Raw genomic sequence first — 21,808 nt, 5'->3', positions numbered from 1 at the left:
TTAAGATCATCGAACTGTATTTACATTCTTCTATTGACATTTCCCCCCCTCTCCTCTAAGTACGATCTTTTTGACAAGTGTAGTTTCCTTTAAGCTGTTCTTTCTTTTTAAATTGGAGGTTGAATTGGTAAGTATAAAATGTATATGTTAAATATATTAGTGTTAATTTAAAAAAAATCACCCATTTGTGTTCTTTTTGGAATTGCACCGATAAAATGTTGGGCGATTGCGAAGATTATCGCAGATTTATTTTTTTTTAAGGTTAAGTCCTGCGTGGTATATATATATATATATAACCTTAATACTCATCGATGATTTTTTGCAACTTGATTAATTTCTTTATTACAGTAAAACCTCAAAATGGTTAACGGTAGGATACCGTCAGTTCATTCTAAAACTTACGTTACACCTAGACGTCCATATGAAAAAGCTCGTTTGGACCAAGAATTGAAAATTATTGGTGCGTTTGGGCTTCGTAATAAGCGTGAAGTATGGCGTGTTAAATATACTTTGGCTAAAATTCGTAAAGCTGCCAGAGAACTTCTCACCTTGGAAGAAAAAGATCCAAAAAGATTGTTCGAAGGTATGTACAACAATTCATTCTTAACTATAAATTCATACATTCCATAATTATGATTTCAAATTTTATTGTTACAAATTAAAAGAAACACATTTCCATAAATACTTTTGTTTATTTTAGGTAATGCACTGTTACGTCGTTTAGTGCGTATTGGAGTACTTGATGAAAACAGAATGAAGCTCGATTATGTGCTTGGTCTTAAAATTGAAGATTTTTTGGAAAGACGTCTTCAGACACAAGTGTTCAAATCTGGTTTGGCCAAATCTATTCATCATGCTAGAGTTCTAATCAGACAACGTCACATCCGGTAATACTTTTTTAATATCAATTTTTATTAACCTGTTTGAGAAAAAAATTCGTGTTTAGAACACGTTTCATAAAGGCCACTTAGTCAAAAGACTAATGCCTCGAAATATGTCTTGACTGTACTATAAAGGTAAAAGACATTTATCATTATAACTCTTATTAATTTCAATGTAACTTTAATCCTTAAGACAGAACCAGATTTTTTTAGCTATGAAGTACATCTGCCTCGCAGGAAGATATGAGGGCCATTCCATATGAAATCAACAACTAAAATAAAAAAATTACTTGACCCCCTCTAATTTATTAAAATTTAAGTTAAAGGTTGTTCCCATAGAGATTACGAAAAATGCTAATTTGTAATCTTTTAAATAGTTTTAGAATTAAGTTTATGTAAAGTTTCCCAAAATATACCAAAGAAAAGTGTAATTGACATATCTTGAAATCATTACTGCTTTTTTCCTAATTGAGCTAACAAGATAGGGTGGTGTCATTTTTTTTCTCAGTTTTAAATGTTCTTTTGATATACAACACCACATACTTTGTTATAAAAAGTGCTTCCAAAGAATAAAAATTTGTTTTAAATGACATAGCGATTGTAACCTTGTCTTAAAAACGCTCTGATTGGTAATTCATTGAAAAGTGAGTTTCATGGTTTGATTATCTCTCCAATAGCAAGTTGGCGTTGCTATAGGTGAAAAACCTATCTAATCTCGAATATTGTATAGAGATGTTGAACCTTCCTCGTAATTGCATTTTTAGCTCATGTAGCTATAGTTGCCTATTTAATGTGCTCTGACGTCGCCTTATATTGATCTGGTTTTGGGATTCCCCTGAAGCTTTTAGGATCTCTTTACAAATTCATTATTAAAGCTAAAGATTAGTATTCGATTCTCTATAAAAAGTTGGTGGACTAAAAAATGTAGATATTTCAAAATCTATGATTCTGTCTATGAGGAATGCCTACGCAAGATATGGCACTGGCAATATTTATAATCATAAAACTGTAAATTCAAGAAATTTCAACCAGGAAAATATTAAATCAACCTGGAAACACAGGGGAATTTGTTTTTTATTTTCATTAAACACCCCTTACTAAATACATAATTATTAACATTCTAAATAATTTAAGTAAAGTTAGGGTACATTCTTTTTTAAAATTATTGTTTAACTATTAACCCATTAGCTTCTCACTTTGAAATTTTCATAATCAATTACCAAAAGTTCCATCTTTTTATAGGAATTTTTTGAAAATTTTCAAAAATACACTTTTCCCAAAGTTTTATTAGATTTTGATTATACTTCTGACATTGATTATCTACGAAGATGACTGAAAGTGGTTTTATGAAAGTACTCTCCACTTTTCCCATGACTTTTATTGATATCATAACCTAAAATTTATCAAGTTATGTATGTAAGAAGTTAATTAAAGATATAAAAAAAATATGTACATATTCCCTATTAGGCGAACAGCTATGGTGATTTTAAAATATGTCTACGTTTTTTGGATGGAATATGGAAAACTTTACAAAGCCGTAGTTTTTAAACTGTTCGAGATATTTGAAAAAAATTGGCATTTTTCTTAATCTCTATGGGCACAAACTTTATACCAAATTTCGTTAAATTCTGAGGGGGTCAGGTTTATACCTTGTGTTAATTTGATATGGAATGTGAACTTAGCTTCTTTTTTGTGAACTCTATATTTTAATGAATTTATTTACCTCATCTTAATTTTTTTTAACAGTTCATAGGTGACTAATAAATAATTAACAAAAACTTATTAATCATAAAATTATTTATCTTTTTTTGACTATTTGCCAAACACAAGAGAGTTTAATACAAGAAAAATATGCCAAATATCATGAAGAAGTAATTAAAACAATGAGGTAACTTGAGCAATTACAGTCAAATACAAGAAAATCTGCTTATGATCTGGTAAAAGGAGTGAACATACGTTATCAGTCACCCTTTACCTGCTCCCTAGCGAGGTTTAGTACCAAATCTGCAAACTGTATCCATCTGACAGACAGATGTTCCATTTGAAGGATTAATGAAAAAACTTATATGAATAAAATTTTTTATTAAATCATAATTGAAAATAGTTTCGAACAATTATGTTTATAAAGTAAGAGTTGCAAAATCACAGAAAAATAGATGTGGAAAATTGCGATTTATGGTGAGGGTGTGAGAATAATAGTTCTGAAGACTGTGATGAGTAGTGACAAATTCTGTTCTTATGTAAAGTGTCGAATGCCACCAGTCTCACTTTTCATCACTGGATGACGATGAAAAATTCTGGTAAGACTGGTGACATTCGACAGTACACCAGAAGTAAACCTTGGAACTCATAGTTTCCAAGGGAAAATGAGGCACATCTTGAAAAACACTGAAATCAATATCGTGGCGAGGCTATCAGTTTTTGAAATGAGACTGATTGCATTCAACGGCACTCTACATAACAACAGAATTGATCACACACTTCCTGGCACAGAACACCTTTAGAACTCATTCTCGTACCCTCACCTTAAAACGCAATTTTCCACCTCCTATTTTAAGTCCTCAAAAATGAGCCCCTATTTTATTTATTTTCAAGAGTAAAATTGTCTGATAGTGTGTATCATAACAGTCATGCTTCCAGAAAAGCTCATTTTCAAAAAAAAAAATTATTTCATCTTTTATGTTTTCAGAGTTCGCAAACAAGTTGTGAACATTCCTTCATTTATCGTCCGATTGGATTCACAGAAGCACATAGACTTCTCTTTGAAATCACCTTTGGGAGGTGGTCGTCCAGGACGTGTAAAGAGGAAGAACCTCACCAAGAAGACCAGTGGTGGTGGAGCAGCCGAAGAAGAAGAAGATTAAACTGTATCTGTTGCTACTAGTTTTATAACTAGTACATCAAATGCTAATATACTTTTTTAAGTCATTCAAATAGTTTCATTTCAATATTATTTCCCATCATTCAACTAGAATTTACTACTGTGGTTTCATACAGAGGTGTTTCGAAATTGATGCCTGGAAATCCAGCATTGTCATCATATAGAATATTTTAATACAACCAAGGGAATTGAATTGACAATAAATTTAAAAATTTTATTTGAATTATTACAGATTTCTCAGTAGGTAGGTTTAAACAAATAAAATTTACAAGTATAAACTAGAAGAAAATACTATATCTCTTTTAATTAGTTTTATGGCCGTATTAAATTTATCTTCCAAATCTGTGTTGCCGATAGTTTTGGAAGCTTGTACCATCTGCCTCAAAAGTTCTTCGAGTCTTCGCATACACCGAACTATGGAACCTTCGAAAATATCTGTTATTTCACATAACGTCTTGAATGGACTACCACTGCACCAATTGAAGACGACGTCCATTAAAAACGGTTTAAAACGTTCGACATAATCATCTTCGTCAATTGTTAGTTTAGCTTCGTTGCTAACTTTGGCTATCCGTCTAGCTAGATCCTTACAAAAGTGAAAACTGTTTTTAATATGTTAGTAATCGGAAATTATTCACTTACTTGCATTATTCTTAGAGGTCCAGATAATTCATCAGATAACTTTATTGTTTTTTGGCTTTTCTCGTCGCAAACAAAACAACTGAGCAATGCACAACTTTGGGCGGGGGTTAAAGTTCCAAAGACACCATTAAAAATCAATTCGGTAATTAATAGTTCATCTGCACTAAAATGAAACAAATGTTTATCACAACCAACTCGGATGACATGTTTTGACTGTAGTTAGGTCTCATCAGATTATGGATTATTTTTAAATGTAATATAATAGTTGCACTACCTGAAGTGTTTCATGGAAATATTAAAAATATAACCATCTAATATATTTTTTATATCAATTTTCAAAATTATCGAATTACGTATAAAAGTAGACATAATTTATTTAGAGGTTGCACCAAGCAAGTCCCATCATCGACGTTAAACCTTTGAACACGTCAATATTTTGCAGTAACTTTTAAGATATTTAGTCAAATTATGCAGTATTGGAAAATATTTTGGGCGTAGGATTCAATCTACTAGTGTGAATTTGATTAGAACGTGTGATGAATTATATTAAACTGTTTCACTGGATTCCTATTCCACTCTTTGAGAACCCTACTAATTAGAATCAAAATCGATCAGTATCAAAACTAAGAGTGTACATAAATGAGAATTTTGAAGACATCTTATCGTAATAACATCTCTAAACTCTAGCTTAATATATAAAGATATTACAGAGATAGTTCATCATTCAATTGTAATTTAATACAAAGTTTAATATATTTTACCCTGAATCTATCATTATGTGTCTCTTTTACAAACATGTTGATAAACATAATACCAAAGAAAAAACTACTGAGATAAATCTGGTGAATTTGGAGGATACCTGAATCATCGTTCAATTGTCATTCTCATACTAAGTTTAATAATTTTTTCCCTGAATCCACCAATATTTCCAATAGAGGTTAGTTGTAATACTTCTTAATGTTGATTATTAAGTAATATACGGTGTTCAATAAATAAAACTCTTAAAATACGGCGGGGAAGATGTATGGAATGCCCTCTACCCTCAACTGGACTGTAAAACAGACATACAATGGAGAAAATTATGAAGGAAAAGTACCAATTTCTAATTCAGACGGAAACAAAATTTATACACAATGTCAACCACCCACTATATTTGAGATTTAACTCTCCCTACTTAAACTTATAAGTATATATATAATCTAATTTGAATTAAATTTTGTTACAAACCTGCTCAATTCGCAGGCAACTCTGCCTTTTAATTGGATTACATCTGTGTTTGTACAATAACCCAATCTCCGTAACACTCTTTTCCTTGATTTTAATTCATCGAGTTGTAAAACGGATTTGGCATCCATCAATTTTTTTCTGGCAACTTCTAATTCTGCTTGAGCGATAACTTTTTGCTCGTATTTAGGATATTCTGTGGCTAAAAGTTCATCTTTGTGTATCGGGTGTTCGTACATTCTGAAATGATAATTGTATAGTTACTTCTTGAGTGAGTTGGTTTTTATCAAAGAGCCAAAGCAACAATGGTATTAAACTAATACATCATCAAAAAATTAAAAGGATGAATGTAGTGATACAATATATATATATATATATATATATATATATATATATATATATATATATATATATATATATATATATATATATATATATATATTGAGCTAGAAGAAATAAAAATAGTACTATTTAACAAAATAATCGTGAAAAGAGGATAAAAAAGAAGGTAAAACCACAGATAAAAGAAAAAAAACAGAAACAAATTGCAAGATTATATATTCAAGAATCTACAGGAAATTGGGCAATGGAAAATAAAAATGGCAAAAAGAGAATCTGCAAGAATTTAGACAATAGAAACATATATAAGACAAAAAAGAAGTAAACATATTGTTCAATAAGTATAAAAATGAAGAAATGGTCATATAATAGATCATAATAAAAAATCTATGAGAAATGAGGAAATAAACAAGAAATAAAAATATTGTTCAATGGGTGTAGTTTATAGTAGTGTTGTGGGCGGCCAAGGGACATCCTTGTAAGAAATCTATACATAATTGAGTAATAAAAACACACAGTAGATAAAGGAGACATGATGATACACTATTGAATGGGCATAAAAAGGATGTCATATAATAGAGCCCAAAAAAGTATCTGCAGGAAATTAGACAATAAGAAAAGATAAAATATAGAAAAAAGAAGTAGATCTAATGTTCAATGAGTATAAAAATGGAAATATTGTTAAATAAAAAAGAAATAACAATAAATCTACAAGCGACTAGGTAATGAGAGGTTTTTGAGGGATAAATTTCACATTTAAAATTTTCACTGAAAATAGAATACGACAGTAGGAAACTCCGATCTAGATTAGGTTTCGCAATCAGATGATAGGCGTGATAGTTTCCAAAAAGCCCTATTGATTTATATATTTCTTTAATTTCTTAAACCTTTTGATATATTAATGTATCAAAATGTTCTTGATTTTAGGTCTCTTCTGTTTTAAAATTCGTTTTTTTAATAATCTTTAAGTCTTTATCAAAATATTTATACATTGATCCATATTAGTATCAATAATTTAAAAACATAAAATAGTGAATAAAATATACCCTATCGAATGGTTATACAAGAAACAATTCATTTTGAACATTTATCCTTTTGAGTAATTGTAATATTTTTTCTGCAAGAATATGTAAATATACCAAGACCAACTAGAGCCATAGTAACATTTTTTTATATGAATCAAAGATTACTTACTTTTTTTCTAAAATTTCAATTTTATTTACAATACTTAAAAATTCCGGATCTTTTATTTTCATATCTGTGATGGGATTTAATAGAGGAGGACCATCGGGAAATCTTTTTTTCACTTCTTTTATTGCCTTATACATTCCTTTTCGACTATCTTTAGTCCTCAAATCATTTGGACAGAACAATCTTACAGAAGACAGATGGGTTATCAAAGTTGAGTCTACACTAACAACTTCTATCTCTCCTTTCTGAAATAAATTTATTCAAACTTAGGATTTTACTATTAACATACTGCCACATGAGGACTTTAGATTGGATTCTTCGTAAGTTCCACCCCCCTTTTCGATTTGTCAACATTTCTGTCTTAGTTGAAGTCTCCGTGTTTACTACATTTTTGTTAGAGTGATAGATCAACCTTGCAGAGAATATAACTTACTACTTCAAAGACCAATTTTCGGAGACTCCATGAATATTACAAATGGTTCCAGAACTATTAACTTATTACTTACCTGCTCATCTGTACATGGCTTTGGAATAACCGTTTCTTCACTCAATTCGGAAACTACATGAAGCAATATGTCCACTTTTACTTTCGTTTGCGTTTTACTTTGACCTTGTTTATTTTTACGACCTGGTACAACTTCTTGAACTTTTTTAAAATTCACTACTGCTCCCCAATCGTATTCGTCTTCTTCTGTTTTGATCTACAATTTAAATCTTTTTGTGAATCACACTTGTACAATGTTAAAACTCATCCAATTCAGCCGAAGAAAATGAGAAGAGCTTTTAAAAAGTCACGACAGAAGCACCCGCTGGAGAAATTGGGACAAGAACCAATCACTACTACAGGATCCTGCTTAAGAGACTTTTTGAGAATAAAGTAGAAAACTGACATGACATAGGCATAAAAAACAAGTTCTTTTTCAACAAGGTAAACGAGGAGGCCAATGCAATTGCCGGAAAAGGAGAGTGAAAGTTTTTAACTGAAGCAGGTACAAGTGAGAAACATCAATATTACAAGATATAAAAAATATATGCCTCTTAATCAAAATGAGCTACTGGCTTTCTTTCAGGACACTTCCATATCTGAAGTAGCTATGAAACTAGGTCTAGAAGAAATTGACAAATATAGGTTCCATGGAGAAGGAGAATAAACTCTTGTTACAGAATTCCCCACATCCCAAGCAAACACAAAAAATACTTCAGACAAGAAGCTTGTAGAAGCGAGAACAAGACTTCCTTGAAGCCATCCCAAACACTGAAGTTAATTAGAACTCGGGAAATAGAGGGCACGATCTCTATATATAATTGTAAATCAGAAGGTAGAAAGCGAACGTATTAATAGAAAAAAATGGTAATACTGCTGTAGACTTTTCAATGACTGCAATAGTGGTTGTACCATAAGATAATGATCAGGTGCATTTTGATTTGATTTGATTGCCCTGTTGAAACATTTAATCTCACGTAAACGTAGAAGAATACCAGCTTGATAACTTACATGGAATTGTGTTTATAGCAAACAATTATTACTAACATAGCACCTCCAGTTTACTACAATTACTTCTATATATTATAATACTTACTTTTAATAGTCGACCAGGTTGTAGAAAAGGTATAAGGTACTCCGATTTTGTTAAATATATTCTAAATTGGGCACCTAGAAGATTTAATTCTTGTCTAATATTGTAGTAAGTTGATATTTGATCTTCTTTTTGAACATCAAACGAATTGAACTTTTCTAATTTATTATGATAATCTAGAATAAAAAAAAATATGATTATGCGAAACTTTAAGATGTATATTATCCAAAAATTTTTAATAGAATGAATCATATATTAAAACACAAACAAAAATGCATCTAGATTAGGATTAATATTTATTTTAATAGAAATAATAATTAGTCTGTTATGATCTACAAAAAATATACCTTCATAGTAACCGGGAATTGCGGTTTGATTTTGAAATTGAAAGAAAGATCTTTCCAGCATATATTCAGGATTGATCTCCTCGACTCTCAAGAGGTTCAATACCATATTGTAAGTTAGATGAAATGCAGAATTGATGGGATCAGCTTGACCCTTAACTATATCTCTTCCCGTTGTCGGAGGCACCTTTTCATCTACCATTAGGATTACAATGCCTAAAATAATGTATATGTGAGTGAAGAGTGAGACGGCAAGAAAATTTAATGTCTACACTTAAAACGTTTAAGAGTGGAATAGAGTGAGCTATATACCATTTAAGTGGAATGGAATCCTCATTATCAGAAGCTGAGGAATTCGTCAGGCCAATATTGAAGCTTATGGTTGAATTTTATTCATTTTTATATTAAATCGATTAAGTAACAAATTTATTTCTTTTGATTGAATACATGATATTAACAGTTTTTCAACATTACAACATTAAAATAAAAGTCAACAAGACTTTAGCGGCCATCGTTTAATATTTATACGGTTTTTGGGCTATTCAGTCGTCGTCGGTTGTCGCTTACTCTGTCAACCTCTCACCAAAACAAGAGGTTGACATCTTCAGAAGCTGTGATCAGTTTGACTGTTAGCGAGCTACCGGAACCTGAGGTTGCCTGAGTTCGTTTTTATGGGTGACTCTGCGGGACCAACTTTAGGCCGTGACGATTGTTGAGGTGTCTTTCTTCGGTCGAGACGATCGTTTTCTTTGTTGTATGAAGCGATTTTAGCGTTTTTTACAATTGGAATCCATGTTTGATGTACCTTACCTTCACCATACATGCTTCCACTTAAGCACAGTATGCAGTATGATCTAGAAAGAGGGCTCCTCTTGCCTTTAACGGATCTTCGCCTTTTTTTTATTTTCTTCGTTCGTTTGTATATCGTTTAATTTATAACATGAACCAACAAATGAAATAAGCCTTAGACCTACTAAAGACTCTTTCTGCCTCATGTACCTCCTCATATTCTGTATATGTGGAAGCGTATACATAGAAAGAACAATCTATCAATAGAATTGCCTCAAAAAAATCAATATTTTTAGTACAGCTAAGTTCGTTATGCTTCCTTTATATACACTATCAGTCAAATATTTTTGGCTTCACTATAGTTTGCGTGATACATAACAAAACAAAGATTTTTTGATTCATCGATGTTCAATTTGTCTCACAATAACTCAATAGGGTTTTGCACAGATTCGAGAAATGCTTGCGATAGTTGTCATGTTGGAAGATAAATTTTCTGCTGATTAGGCGCTGGCCAGACCAGACCTCTTTCTTCAAAACATACCTAAACCATCACCGAAACTCCGCCATGTTTTACACTCTTCTCTCAATTTTATTTTATGACTTAAAAGAGGTTTCTTCACTGCCACCCTTCCTAATCTAACCAAAAAGGCCAGCTCAGTACTCAAAAGCAGATTCCAGATTCATTAATCTAAACTGTTATCTCGGGACCTTTGAGTCTTCGATCACGTTTACTGATCAATATAATACGTTTATCTTCAGCAGTTGTGATTTTTCGAGGCCACCCTGAACGTTTTCTATCTCGCCCCGGTGGATTCATATTTTTTTCATGTTATAGCCCACGGTATTTTAAATTCGGCGACAATAGTACGGTTACTTTTGCGTAGGATATGAAGTCTTGCGATGAATGCATAAGTTTCTACTGATAGTTCCTTGGTTTTAAAATTTATAAGTCTGAATTTTCGAGAATGAAAATAATTTTATTTCTGAACCTCACAAAAAGATACATCGCAGTGTATACAATACCCCAAAATCCATACATACATATACCTCTTACAATTGATATATCAAGTGTTTGGACTTTAGCTTCATCAGTCAATTTTTACCATTTTTTCTTTTATTTTTTCAGATTCTGTCACAACTGAATTGAATTATAAAACAGTTTGTGTCCTTATCGATCCTTTTAGTTATCTCATCATCAATAAAGGATTAAAATATTTGTAATATGTTAGTATCCAGACTACTGCTGGTAGTAAATGGAGTTGATCTCAAAACATACCCAGATATCCAGAGGATATCACCAAAATCAGAAGGTACATTTAAATCAATTGCCTTTTGATTTGATTTCATTAATACTGTCTGTTTTATATCCACCTAAGTGGATATAAATATGCTATATATGATTATACTCATCAATACACACCACTAAGTTATCCACGCGAGAATGGCAAAGCCTTACAAATGAGCCACATGTCTTTATATCAAGACTACGAGTAATGCTTTTGCTTTTAAAAATATTTATCTTACCCTTGTCATCTAATCCTCTTCTTCCAGCTCTTCCTGACATCTGAATGTATTCACCAGAAGTGATCTATGTAAAAGAAACATTATTACAGAAAACTTTGTCAGAAAAAAATGTGTTTATATATTTTTTTATTATTATATTAATATTTGCTAACACAAAGGAAGAGCTACAAAGAAGTGGATTAATGACATGACCCAATACAGAGTACAGACACATACATACAAAAGACAAGAATAATGAAAATATTAAACAGGAGAAGCTAAAGTATCCAGGAATAATGGTAAGACATCGATTTGGAAGAATTGACGAAGAGATAGCCAGTAGGTTATACATGACAATATTCATCTACATTAATAATAGAAAAGGCCTAGAATCAAGAAATTTATTCATCTACATAGCACTGTACAGAGTACTCTTCAGGAAAAAAGAGGTAACAAAACATACAATAACGAAAATTTATGAGCCAGTATTACTATCAATACCTACCTATGGTAGCGATTCCTTGGTGTTAACCAACAGATTGAAGCAGAAAATAATGATGGGGTGGCCCTATAGCAAGAATGGAGGAGGACAAACAAAAAAGTCAAAAAGCAGACCCAGAAGGAAATGGAATGTGGACATAGCAAACATCCCGGCAAAAAGAGGGCTGAACTGGAAACAAGCTAAACAAGAAGCAAAGGAAGGAACCAAAAGGAGAAAAAATATTACCTCTACCTACACCTATGGTTACAATTAGCCCGGATCTTGTTTTCTTACCCAACGATACGAACTACCATCGAATTTTCGCATTCCAGTAAACAAAACGGTTCTTGCAGGCATATTTAAGCCCATGGCAAATGTTTCTGTCGCAAATAGAGCTTTTATTAACCCCTCTCCAAACAAAATTTCGATCGTCTCTTTAAGTATGGGTAAGAGGCCTCCATGATGTATACCAATACCTCTACGTAGAAGAGGTAAGAGATTCTCAACTTGAGGTAACTGTTTATCATCATCTGACAGTACATCCATTGCGTTATTGAAAACTTCATCAACCAGTTGTTTTTCTGCAGCTAAAATGTGAAGTTTGGATAAAACAAATATAGTTTACTAGTACAGATAGGTTACTCAGGATTACTTAGGAGTATAAGGCAAAATTATTCATAATAAGTAAGTGTTAGATAATTATATTTTTTCAATTTTTCTGTATAGCACCAACATCACCCCAATCCATGTTGGAGGGTTTCTAACATTTTAACATATATATTTGAAAACCAGCCTGTAATATAGGGATTCAATTTAAATAACAACAAATTAAACCTCTTAAATTAATTATTACTGGTGAACATGAAGAACTACTAACTGGAAACGCCTAAAAGTTAATTAAAAACACACTAAATAGCCTCAAAATGATTGAAAACAAGTCAAATTGCATTGAAGTAACGAAAAAAACACAGACATTAACTGAAAATCGTTCAAATTTACTAAAAACACACTTAATAGCCTTAAAATGATTAAAACAAGTAAAATTCACTAATATTAGTACAAAAATAACAAAACCAATCAAATTAAACCTGAAAAATTGATTGAAACTGCTGAAACTAAAGAATTACTAACTAGAAACGCTCCAAAATTAACTAAAATCACACTAAAGAGCCACAAAAAGCGAAAACAACTCAAATTGCAAAGATGTAACGAAAAACTACAGAAATTAACTAAAAATACTTCAAATTTACTGAAACCACATGAAAACAAGTGAAATTGCTTCAAAGTTTTTGAAAACAAATAAAAAACTATAAAGACATAAAAAATAATGAAAAACTTTGTATTAAACTACATATTAAGCAAAACTACTGAAATTCATCAAATGCAACCAAAAATTATTAAAATGATAAAAAATTGTTAAAATCGTTTATAACTCATTAAAAATTTACTAAAACAATTTAAACAAAATCAATTTTAAAAAACAGGTAAAATCAGATATCAAGTCGAATAAAATCTTTCACAAATCACTTGAATATTGATAAAGAGAAATGTGAACAAAAAACCATTCAAATTTCTAAAATGAAAATTAATTAAAATCAGGTCAAAACAAAGAAAATTTTATTTTAAAACCATTATTATGTTTCAAATTAACTCTCAGAATTCGTCTGAACAAATTATCCCCAAGAATTTGGCACCTCACTATAAGGTTACAAAAATTTTGATGGTTAGGTGGTACACAATGGTTGTTCTAAGTTTGATTTATATTGTTTTAAAAATAGTGTTCAACAAAAAATAATTTTTTGCAGAAATTTCGAGTAAATTACATTTCATCAACTTTTTAATGCATCATTACTTGTAATAATGATATGTCTTGATTTTAGCTACCTTTTCTATATATTTTGAAATCAAAATAATCATAGGTAAAAGAGGTACTTGAACCCTCATCCAACATCTGAAAATATAAAAAACAAGAACAAAAACAATAGGGAATACAAACGTACTAGTATTGAAATCCAATTTGGTCATCTGCATTGCATATACTTCACAATCTTTTTTACTAAAACTGAACACAATAACAGGAGCAAAATTTCGTTCCATAATCATTTTTGTAACTTTAAATATATCAGTTTGGGTCGGATCCTTATTGGCAAATCCTCCTTTCCTTCCTTTTTGATCACCTTTCGCTGCATCTCCGGAATTTTGAAGAACTGCCATTGCTGCATTAAAACTGTCATCTTTAAACGTACCCTAAAACAAACAGAATATCCAAGTTTGTCAATTTTTTTTAAATAGAATTTTGGAAACTGGAAACTTACTGTTTCGTCTACAACCATATGTATTCCATTACCCCCAGCTGGGTAAATGAAATGTTGTAAAGGAGTAGGTCTATAATCAGTGTATACAACATGACAAGGTTGTTGATGTAAGTGTGCTACCCATTCAACGAACTGTCTAGCGTTCGGTATTGTTGCAGACAAAAAAACGAAATGTACGTTATGCGGCAACAATATTAGAGTTTCTTCCCAAACTACTCCTCTTTCTTTATCACGCATGTAATGGATTTCATCGAATATGACCCAACCGACTTCTCTCATGATTTCTGAACCTCGATACAGCATGTTACGTAAAATCTAAAATAAGCACAGTTTTAATATAAATTAATATCATAGATCTTCAAAAAGAATTTGACAGCACCAATAGAAAAGACATGATAAATCCTAGAGTATAGAGGAAAAAACAGACAAATAATTATGTCTGAGGTAGGAAGGAGGAATCAAATAGGTTCTAAACAATAAAAGGAGTATATTGAGCCCATTTTCACTTATAACAGCATTAGATGAAAAAATAAAAAAACAGTATAAAGTCACACACTGGAAAATTGAAGATACTATACACAGATGACATGGTAATATTGGCAGAACATGAGAAATCTTGAACTCAAACTTAAAAATATAAAATGTAAGTTTACATATAATAAATATGACATAAACAAACACAAGACTAAGACGATAATGATATGCTTGAAGAAGAAGACACATAAAAAAAGGAGAATATAAAAAATTGAGCTGGTCAAAAGCTTCAAACATATTTGCATGACACTAACACAAGATGAAAAACTGGAACAAGAGACAAACAAGAGAACGGGAGCAGCAGGAAGATCATTCAACACAATCAAGACACAGTTTCTAGCCAAAAAGGAAATATTAAAACAAATAAAAATAGAAATATATAGAGAAATATATAGAGAAGTAGCCATACCCATATTGACATATTAGAGATATGGACATTCACACAGGAACAAAAAAGGAAAGTACAAAGTGCAGAAATGAGGTTTCCAGGAAAAATAGACAATAAAAATAAAAATAGACAATAAATTAATATACAATAAAATAAGGAATAACATTATTCCATTAAAACTTAAAAATCAATTCAAAAAAAAATTGTAAAAAAAACAATTAAGATGGTTTAGCCATGTCATGAGAAGATATTTGAAGCACTAGCTTACAAAAAAAAGAATACCTAGGAAGAGCTGGATAGTAGAAATTAAAATAGCATGGAAAATCGAGGAATAAGATGGCAAAAAATAAAACAGAATACACAGGATAAGAGAGAATTGAAACAGCTGTAGAAAAGGGAGTCCACATAATGACGGAACTCCAACAAGCCTTACATCTGAAAAGATAAAAAGTAATTGAGTAAGTAATAAAAAGGATCTGATATGCCACCAAAATCCATGGAGAAAATAGATTATAGGAAAGAAAATAAGACTATGTTGTCAGTGTTACAGGTATTATAGTCTCATACCTCTGTTGTCATAATTAAACAAGACGCACTTGGATTAATTGTCACGTCTCCTGTAATCAGACCAACATCTTTGAATTCTTCAAGAAATTCTCTATACTTTTGATTCGATAATGCTTTTATTGGAGTAGTATATATTACTCGTTGTTTCTTCTTCAAACTCGTTGCTATTGCATATCTAAAATAAAACCAATAAATATCAACTCAAAAAAAAGAAAGGAAATAGAATTGCAGAACAAAAAAAGAAGGCAAAATGAAGGTAAGATTTGAGAAATTGGGGGGGCATTTCAAAACACAGAAATCAGGCCTTTACACAATAAAAAGAAAAAATAGGAAAATGAGGCAAGGTTATCAATAGTTAAAGAAAACAAAATTACTTGGAAACACCCGGCAGGAAAAATAGAAAAACAAATAGACCCTAAACTAGCTACTAAAAAGATTGGCCTAAAAGTAAAGGACAACAGATCATACAGAGGAGCAAAGGCGGAAACCGAACACTATTTAATAATAGCAACATTAAAAGATATAGAGCTAACCAAAAAAATACTACATCAAAACAAGATAAAAAAAATTGGAGAAAGATGCTTAAAAAAGTAATGAGACAATAAAAAATATGTGAGTAGCATACTGAGGGCAAACTGATAATACAAGCGATATAGAAACACAATGGAAAGAACTACAAGATAATATAGTAAAAGCTGCAGAGCAAATATTAACAAATAAAACATGCAAGAATACAAACAAAGTCTGGTATGTCGAAGAGGGTAGAGGAGCCAGAAAACAAAAAAAACATGGCAAGAATGAAATGGAATGATAAAAGAGAAGAACGAAACAGATTATCAGAAGCAAAGAAACATAGCAAATATAACACATAGAAGAACGAATAAGAAATTAGAATAAATAAAGCAAGAGAGAAATAAAACAAATATGAGACAAGAGAGATAAAACATCAAACCTATACCACAAAACCAAAACGGATAAAAGATATGAATGGTATAATACAAAATGATAATAAAATAATTGGGAAAATATGGAAAGAGTACTATGAAAATAAAATATACTGAGATGGGAAAAATATAAATGAGGAAAATTCAAAAATGACAAAAGAAGAAGAAATGAAAAGACTAAGAAATGGAAAAGCCACTGGAGAAAGTAGAATAGAAGCTAAGCTGTTAAAATACGGAGGTGATGTACGTCAAGTAAGCAAATGTCATAAATAAAAAGGAAGAAGAAGACCTGAAGATAATTGAGAGAAAAATACTGAGAACTATACTTGGACCACAAAAATGGTGAGGAGGATAATACAATGGATATGGCTAAGAGACAGACCAAGAAATACCAGGTGTAACCAAATTGAAGAAGATACCAGATTCCTAGAAATAGTGGACTGGAAAACCAAATGCAAAAGCAGAAAATAATGGAGAAAGCTGGCAAACGAAGCCAGAATCAACGAAAAACTAACAAAATAACAAGGGGTGTAATGCACCCCAATAAAGGGATATGTAGGCGCCCAAAGTGCTAGCCATAATTCAAGAGATTAAACAGCATGATGATGATGATAAACAGTGAGTGCACACAGATTACTGACCAAATTTTCACTTTGACTTAACTGCCACAAATGGCATTAATTGGAATATAGTGGACAAGCAATAGGAAATTCTTACGCCTACTTCATTTTAGAAACCACCACTGCCTGTTACTCCATATTCTTTCTTGGCAAGTTTAGAAAGGTTTGGAAATGAAAATACTATTCAAAACAGTTTTTTTAATAGGCGACTTTGGAAATAGAATGACGTTAAAATAAATTTTTCTTTTCATTTTTTCTTACATGCATTCACAAAACAAAGGTATGATGTTAATTGTAAGTCAATAAATGATATAATTAATTAGGTTAACACAAATAAAATATAATTATTTCCATATCTTTGAATATAACAAATACATCATGTGTTGAATAAAACCAATTTCAAATATTGCTTAAAAATTTATTAAAATAATTCAGAAAACTATCATGGTATATTTGAACAGAGAATAAAAAATAAGAAAACAAAATAACTTACTCAGCTATGACAGTCTTGCCTGCAGATGTGTGAGCAGAAACTAAAATGGATTGATTATTTTCAACACAGAGAATAGATTCTTTTTGAAAAGGGTCCAATTTAAATGGAAAATTTTTTGCAGGTTCACCTCTTGCTGGTTGCAAAGGAATATATACTTGTCCTGGTGGACATGCTACTTCATGGGTGCACGAATCTACTGTATCAATGGTATGAACAATAATGCGATTTTTCAGTTCCTCAAAACTAGAAATTTACAATGAGCAATTAGTAACTTTGATAATAAGCTAAATATGAAAAATTGAAATTGAATTGACTTATACTACAAAAAAATTTTCATTCTTTGTCCTAAAGTATATATTATGATTTTTCGGTCAATAATACACAAAAACTAAAACACCCTTTTTTCAATTTTTTTAATCAATTTCAATTAGTTATAATAAATTTAAAAATACTGCAAAATCAGAGTAGGGTTTTTACATTGACTTGAGAGAAAAATAACAATCAGATGTGTTGTACATGTATAGAAAATGATAAAATATCATTGCAAAGGTGTAAATATGATTCTGAAGCATTTTGTATTGTATGTAGTGAATTATTGAAGACCGAGAAATAAAATATGAACTAAAGATGTCTCATGTTCTCTGTGAAGTCTACGAAGTATATTTTGACTGTCCTGTTCGGAATGAAGACAAGCCAAGGGCTCCACATATTGCTTGTAGTTATTGTAAAAGATGTTTGGAAGGTGAGCAAATTTCAATTTATCATTAAATCAAATCTTATAATTTTTATTTCTTTATATCAGGTTGGTATTGAGATGAGATAAGATCTATGAAATTTGCAATACCAAGAATCTAGTGAGAAACCCCCAGACCAAGTCAATGGCTGCTACTTTTGCATTTTAAATCCAAGTGAAAGACATAGAGGAAAGAATACAAAACCTATCGAATATCCCCACCTTTGATCTTCTGCTCAAATTGCACATGACCTGACACAATACTTGAAAAAGTTTTTTCCTAAGTTATCAGAAGCAAAGGTTAAAGCTGGGGTTTTTGTTGGTCCATAAATTAGACAAATTTTCGCCGATGAATAATTTCCAAAGTTACTGAACCGTACTCAAAAAGCGAGTTGGAATAGTTCTTAGGCAGTAGTTTCTGGATTTTTAGGAAACAACAAAGCTGAAAACTACAAAAAGTAAGTTGAAGACATAAGATAACCACTTAAAAAAACTTTGCTCTCCATCCAGCCTCTTTTTGTTGGTGCTTAAGTCATATCCGCATGTTTCTACTCAACCAAAACTCTATATTATATTTTTTACTTTGAATTTGTAACCCTTTGCCGAGGAGCAAATTAAAGCTGTGGAATTCTCTCTTCCTGCAGAACTTATCATTCTTATGCTTTGAACTCCAGTTTGATGAACGACTGAGATAATGATGTTAACAGTTTTATGTAATAGATCAAAAAACAAAGTATGTAACGAAAGATTTATTTATGCCATTCTCGTATATTTTACAACATGAGGTTTTTTTATTTGTTCCTTTTGGAAAATCTCAAGTCCTCTCTAGTGCGCCCATTTTTAAACCTCTTTTTGATATTATTGACCTAAGATTGCACAATATCCAAAACTTCCTCTCTTAATAAGCCAAAGCCCCACTTTTCCATTGTTAAAAGTCCTTCTTCTAAATTTTTTTTATCCTCATCTGAAATTGTCGCTACACCACCTCTTTCCTTGCCACTCTCAGCCTCACAGCCTTTTCCCCCCTTGTACATCTAACATGATGTTTAAGGGTTGTAAATATAATAAAAAACCACAGTCTGAAGTCCGATTCCGATTATTATCTAGTCAGTTGAGATGTTAACATAGTAAATCTTGATGCAGACAGACTGCATTGCTAGTAAAGATTAAGTTAGGTCATTTGTATACAAGTGTATACACAATTTGTATACAAATGACCATGCCAATAATTTTTTTATGGGATTGCTCACTCTCCCCGGTAACTCACCTACATCACAAACCTTAATCTTCATAATTTATGTGACTTAGGAAATTTACTTACTTAATATCTATATTAATGTCATCATTTTTAATCCTTTTAGAGTTATTTTCAGTTTCTTCATCATTTTTTCTCTTTCCTTCGGGACCACTAAAAAAATAATTAGCTAATACATTCTATTCATTCATTCCTCCAGAAAATATTTGTTTTTTATAAAAAACACTTCCCACAGCATATAGTTTATTATTGGCTTGTCAGTAAATAAAGTATTATCTCCAGACTCATTATGGATAAAAACAAAACCCACAATAAAATGGATTATGTGGAAAGATTAAGCAATAAGTATATTAAAAGGATTGTTCACTGAATAGCTGACAGATTATATAATATAATTCTGTCTTAGATATACTAAAGATAATATTAAAAACGAAATGTTTCCATCTTATTTATCTTTTTTTTATAATAGATTTTGTGGGGTTATACTAACCATTCTAATATTTGTTCGTTTTCTTTACTTGTTGCGTCTTCCTCAAAACATTCAAAAAGATCGTCAATTAAATCTGCCATTTCTAAAGTTTAAATTCAATCAAATTTTAATATAACTTCGTTTTCAATGTTGTATTTGCTTCACGATAAATAATTATAATTTACCCGAAAAAAGAGCATGCTGTTAGGTTATTATTGTTAAAAACAAACTTTAGACATATGTCAAAGTCAGATAGCACGACAGTCTGATAGCCGCGTTCGGTAAAGTTAATCGCGGAACGAAGTGAGCGGAGACACGATATAAAGACTACAAGGTGTGTGTGCTATAGCGCACCAGCTGGTAAGCAGCCAATGAGAATTCGCTCCCAAAACGACGCGTCAATTTGAAACATTTGAATTGAATACTTGTATAAATGGATTTTTTGCAAAATTTGGAAGTACAGTCTTTATATTTAGAATACTTCTTTTACGAAAGTATTCAATACAAATATTTCATATTGGCGCGTCGTTTTGGGAGCGAATTCTCATTGGTTCTTGAGAGATGCGCAGAACAAGTCGAAATTTACTCCTCGGGAAAAGCACACCTTGTAGTCTTTACATCATGAGCGGAGAACGATTTGTATCACGTGATCATAGGTTGTACAGTTTGATTGTGGTAATTGCCGACGAGTAAACTAATAAAGACAAAAAACTTAATTTAAAATAATTCAAATCAGCTAGTCATAACAGTAACTAGTGAAGTATGGAGTCTTATGAAAGTACACAAATTGGATTGCCTAACGATACCGAATAGTCAGAGTCATCAGATTTACATAGCTGAACGCAGTAGATGAGATTTTCGTTCTATGATTTTTAAAAAAAGCTTTGAAACTCGCATAATTCTTTGTATAAAAATTGAGCATTAATAGAAAATCAGTTTGGTACAAAAATACAGAATAAATAGTTGATGTGTGATGGAATATTTCATATTACTACTATATACATTCTATTTTATTTTGAGCACTGGTGTAGGATGTATAATTTTATCAGTTGACATTTGTTATCGTGAGTCGGCGATTTTGGAAGAGTTTGTAAAATTTCAATTTCATATATTGCTAAAAAACTGTCCTAAAGATCAAATTCTTTTTCTTCTAGCCGAAAATCCTAAATATCCGCTTTTCCTCCTCCAGAAAAGTTAATGATTTCGATTCGAATTGAAATGTTTTTTTTTCTTTTGTTTTATTTGCAAAGAATATATTTTATTTTGTGGTCTTCGCTTTGAAATTTTGTTTTCCAGAAAAACGGATGGGGTACAAAAAGGGCTCAGTTCAAGTCTGGTACCCTGTTTAAGCCAAACGCCCTTACTACCGGTACATTTTACTCGTTTATTTACGTTTTATAAATTGCTATTCAGTTGTAACAAGTTAACGAGATATAATGATGATTTTTTTCCAAGTTCCAAGTAGGACTACAATTAAGTGCATAATAACGGCATTAAATGCCGTCAAATTTATAATGATTCGATTGCCTTTTATCGAATACTTCCTCGCATAAGACATAGATATTTTTAAAAGTATTTATAAAAATAATAAATTTATAAAATGAGGTATCTACGCTTGTCGATAAGGGTTTTTTTATA

General features: G+C 31.2%; 2 protein-coding genes across 2 annotated transcripts; one reads left to right on the top strand and one right to left on the bottom strand.

Annotated features, from left to right (window-relative positions):
- The first annotated feature begins 36 nt into the window (after positions 1-36).
- LOC130894362 (40S ribosomal protein S9) lies at positions 37-3,809 on the top strand. The gene is made up of 4 exons (XM_057801130.1): positions 37-127; positions 349-583; positions 701-887; positions 3,571-3,809. The coding sequence occupies exons 2-4, from the start codon at positions 361-363 to the stop codon at positions 3,743-3,745; spliced, it is 585 nt and encodes a 194-aa protein (XP_057657113.1). The 5' UTR covers positions 37-127; positions 349-360; the 3' UTR covers positions 3,746-3,809.
- Positions 3,810-3,962: 153 nt separating this feature from the next.
- LOC130894361 (exosome RNA helicase MTR4) lies at positions 3,963-20,472 on the bottom strand. The gene is made up of 15 exons (XM_057801129.1): positions 20,192-20,472; positions 19,768-19,854; positions 17,714-17,956; positions 15,657-15,831; positions 14,168-14,482; positions 13,853-14,099; positions 12,147-12,439; positions 11,393-11,456; positions 9,083-9,295; positions 8,739-8,911; positions 7,665-7,859; positions 7,162-7,403; positions 5,632-5,868; positions 4,405-4,567; positions 3,963-4,348 (listed from the first exon to the last, which is right to left on the bottom strand). Exons 1-15 carry the CDS (start codon positions 20,269-20,271, stop codon positions 4,028-4,030), a joined length of 3,048 nt encoding a protein of 1,015 aa, XP_057657112.1. The 5' UTR covers positions 20,272-20,472; the 3' UTR covers positions 3,963-4,027.
- Positions 20,473-21,808: the final 1,336 nt, after the last annotated feature.

Source organism: Diorhabda carinulata, chromosome 5 (genome assembly GCF_026250575.1).
Source record: "Diorhabda carinulata isolate Delta chromosome 5, icDioCari1.1, whole genome shotgun sequence".
NCBI classification, from domain to species: domain Eukaryota; kingdom Metazoa; phylum Arthropoda; class Insecta; order Coleoptera; family Chrysomelidae; genus Diorhabda; species Diorhabda carinulata.
Note: the sequence above shows the minus strand (reverse complement) of the source record. Positions and strands in the feature narration are given on the sequence as shown.

Bases quoted from the DNA above. Each gene is read 5' to 3' on its own strand.
- LOC130894362 (XM_057801130.1), top strand. From the start codon at position 361: ATGGTTAACGGTAGGATACCGTCAGTTCATTCTAAAACTTACGTTACA. The intron at 584-700 runs GTATGTACAACA...TGTTTATTTTAG, and splicing joins TCCAAAAAGATTGTTCGAAG to GTAATGCACTGTTACGTCGT. The intron at 888-3,570 runs GTAATACTTTTT...TTATGTTTTCAG, and splicing joins ATCAGACAACGTCACATCCG to AGTTCGCAAACAAGTTGTGA.
- LOC130894361 (XM_057801129.1), bottom strand. From the start codon at position 20,271: ATGGCAGATTTAATTGACGATCTTTTTGAATGTTTTGAGGAAGACGCA. The intron at 11,457-12,146 runs GTAAGAAAACAA...TCTTTTACATAG, and splicing joins ATGGTAGTTCGTATCGTTGG to ATCACTTCTGGTGAATACAT. The intron at 7,860-8,738 runs GTAAGTATTATA...TTTAAATTGTAG, and splicing joins AACCTGGTCGACTATTAAAA to ATCAAAACAGAAGAAGACGA.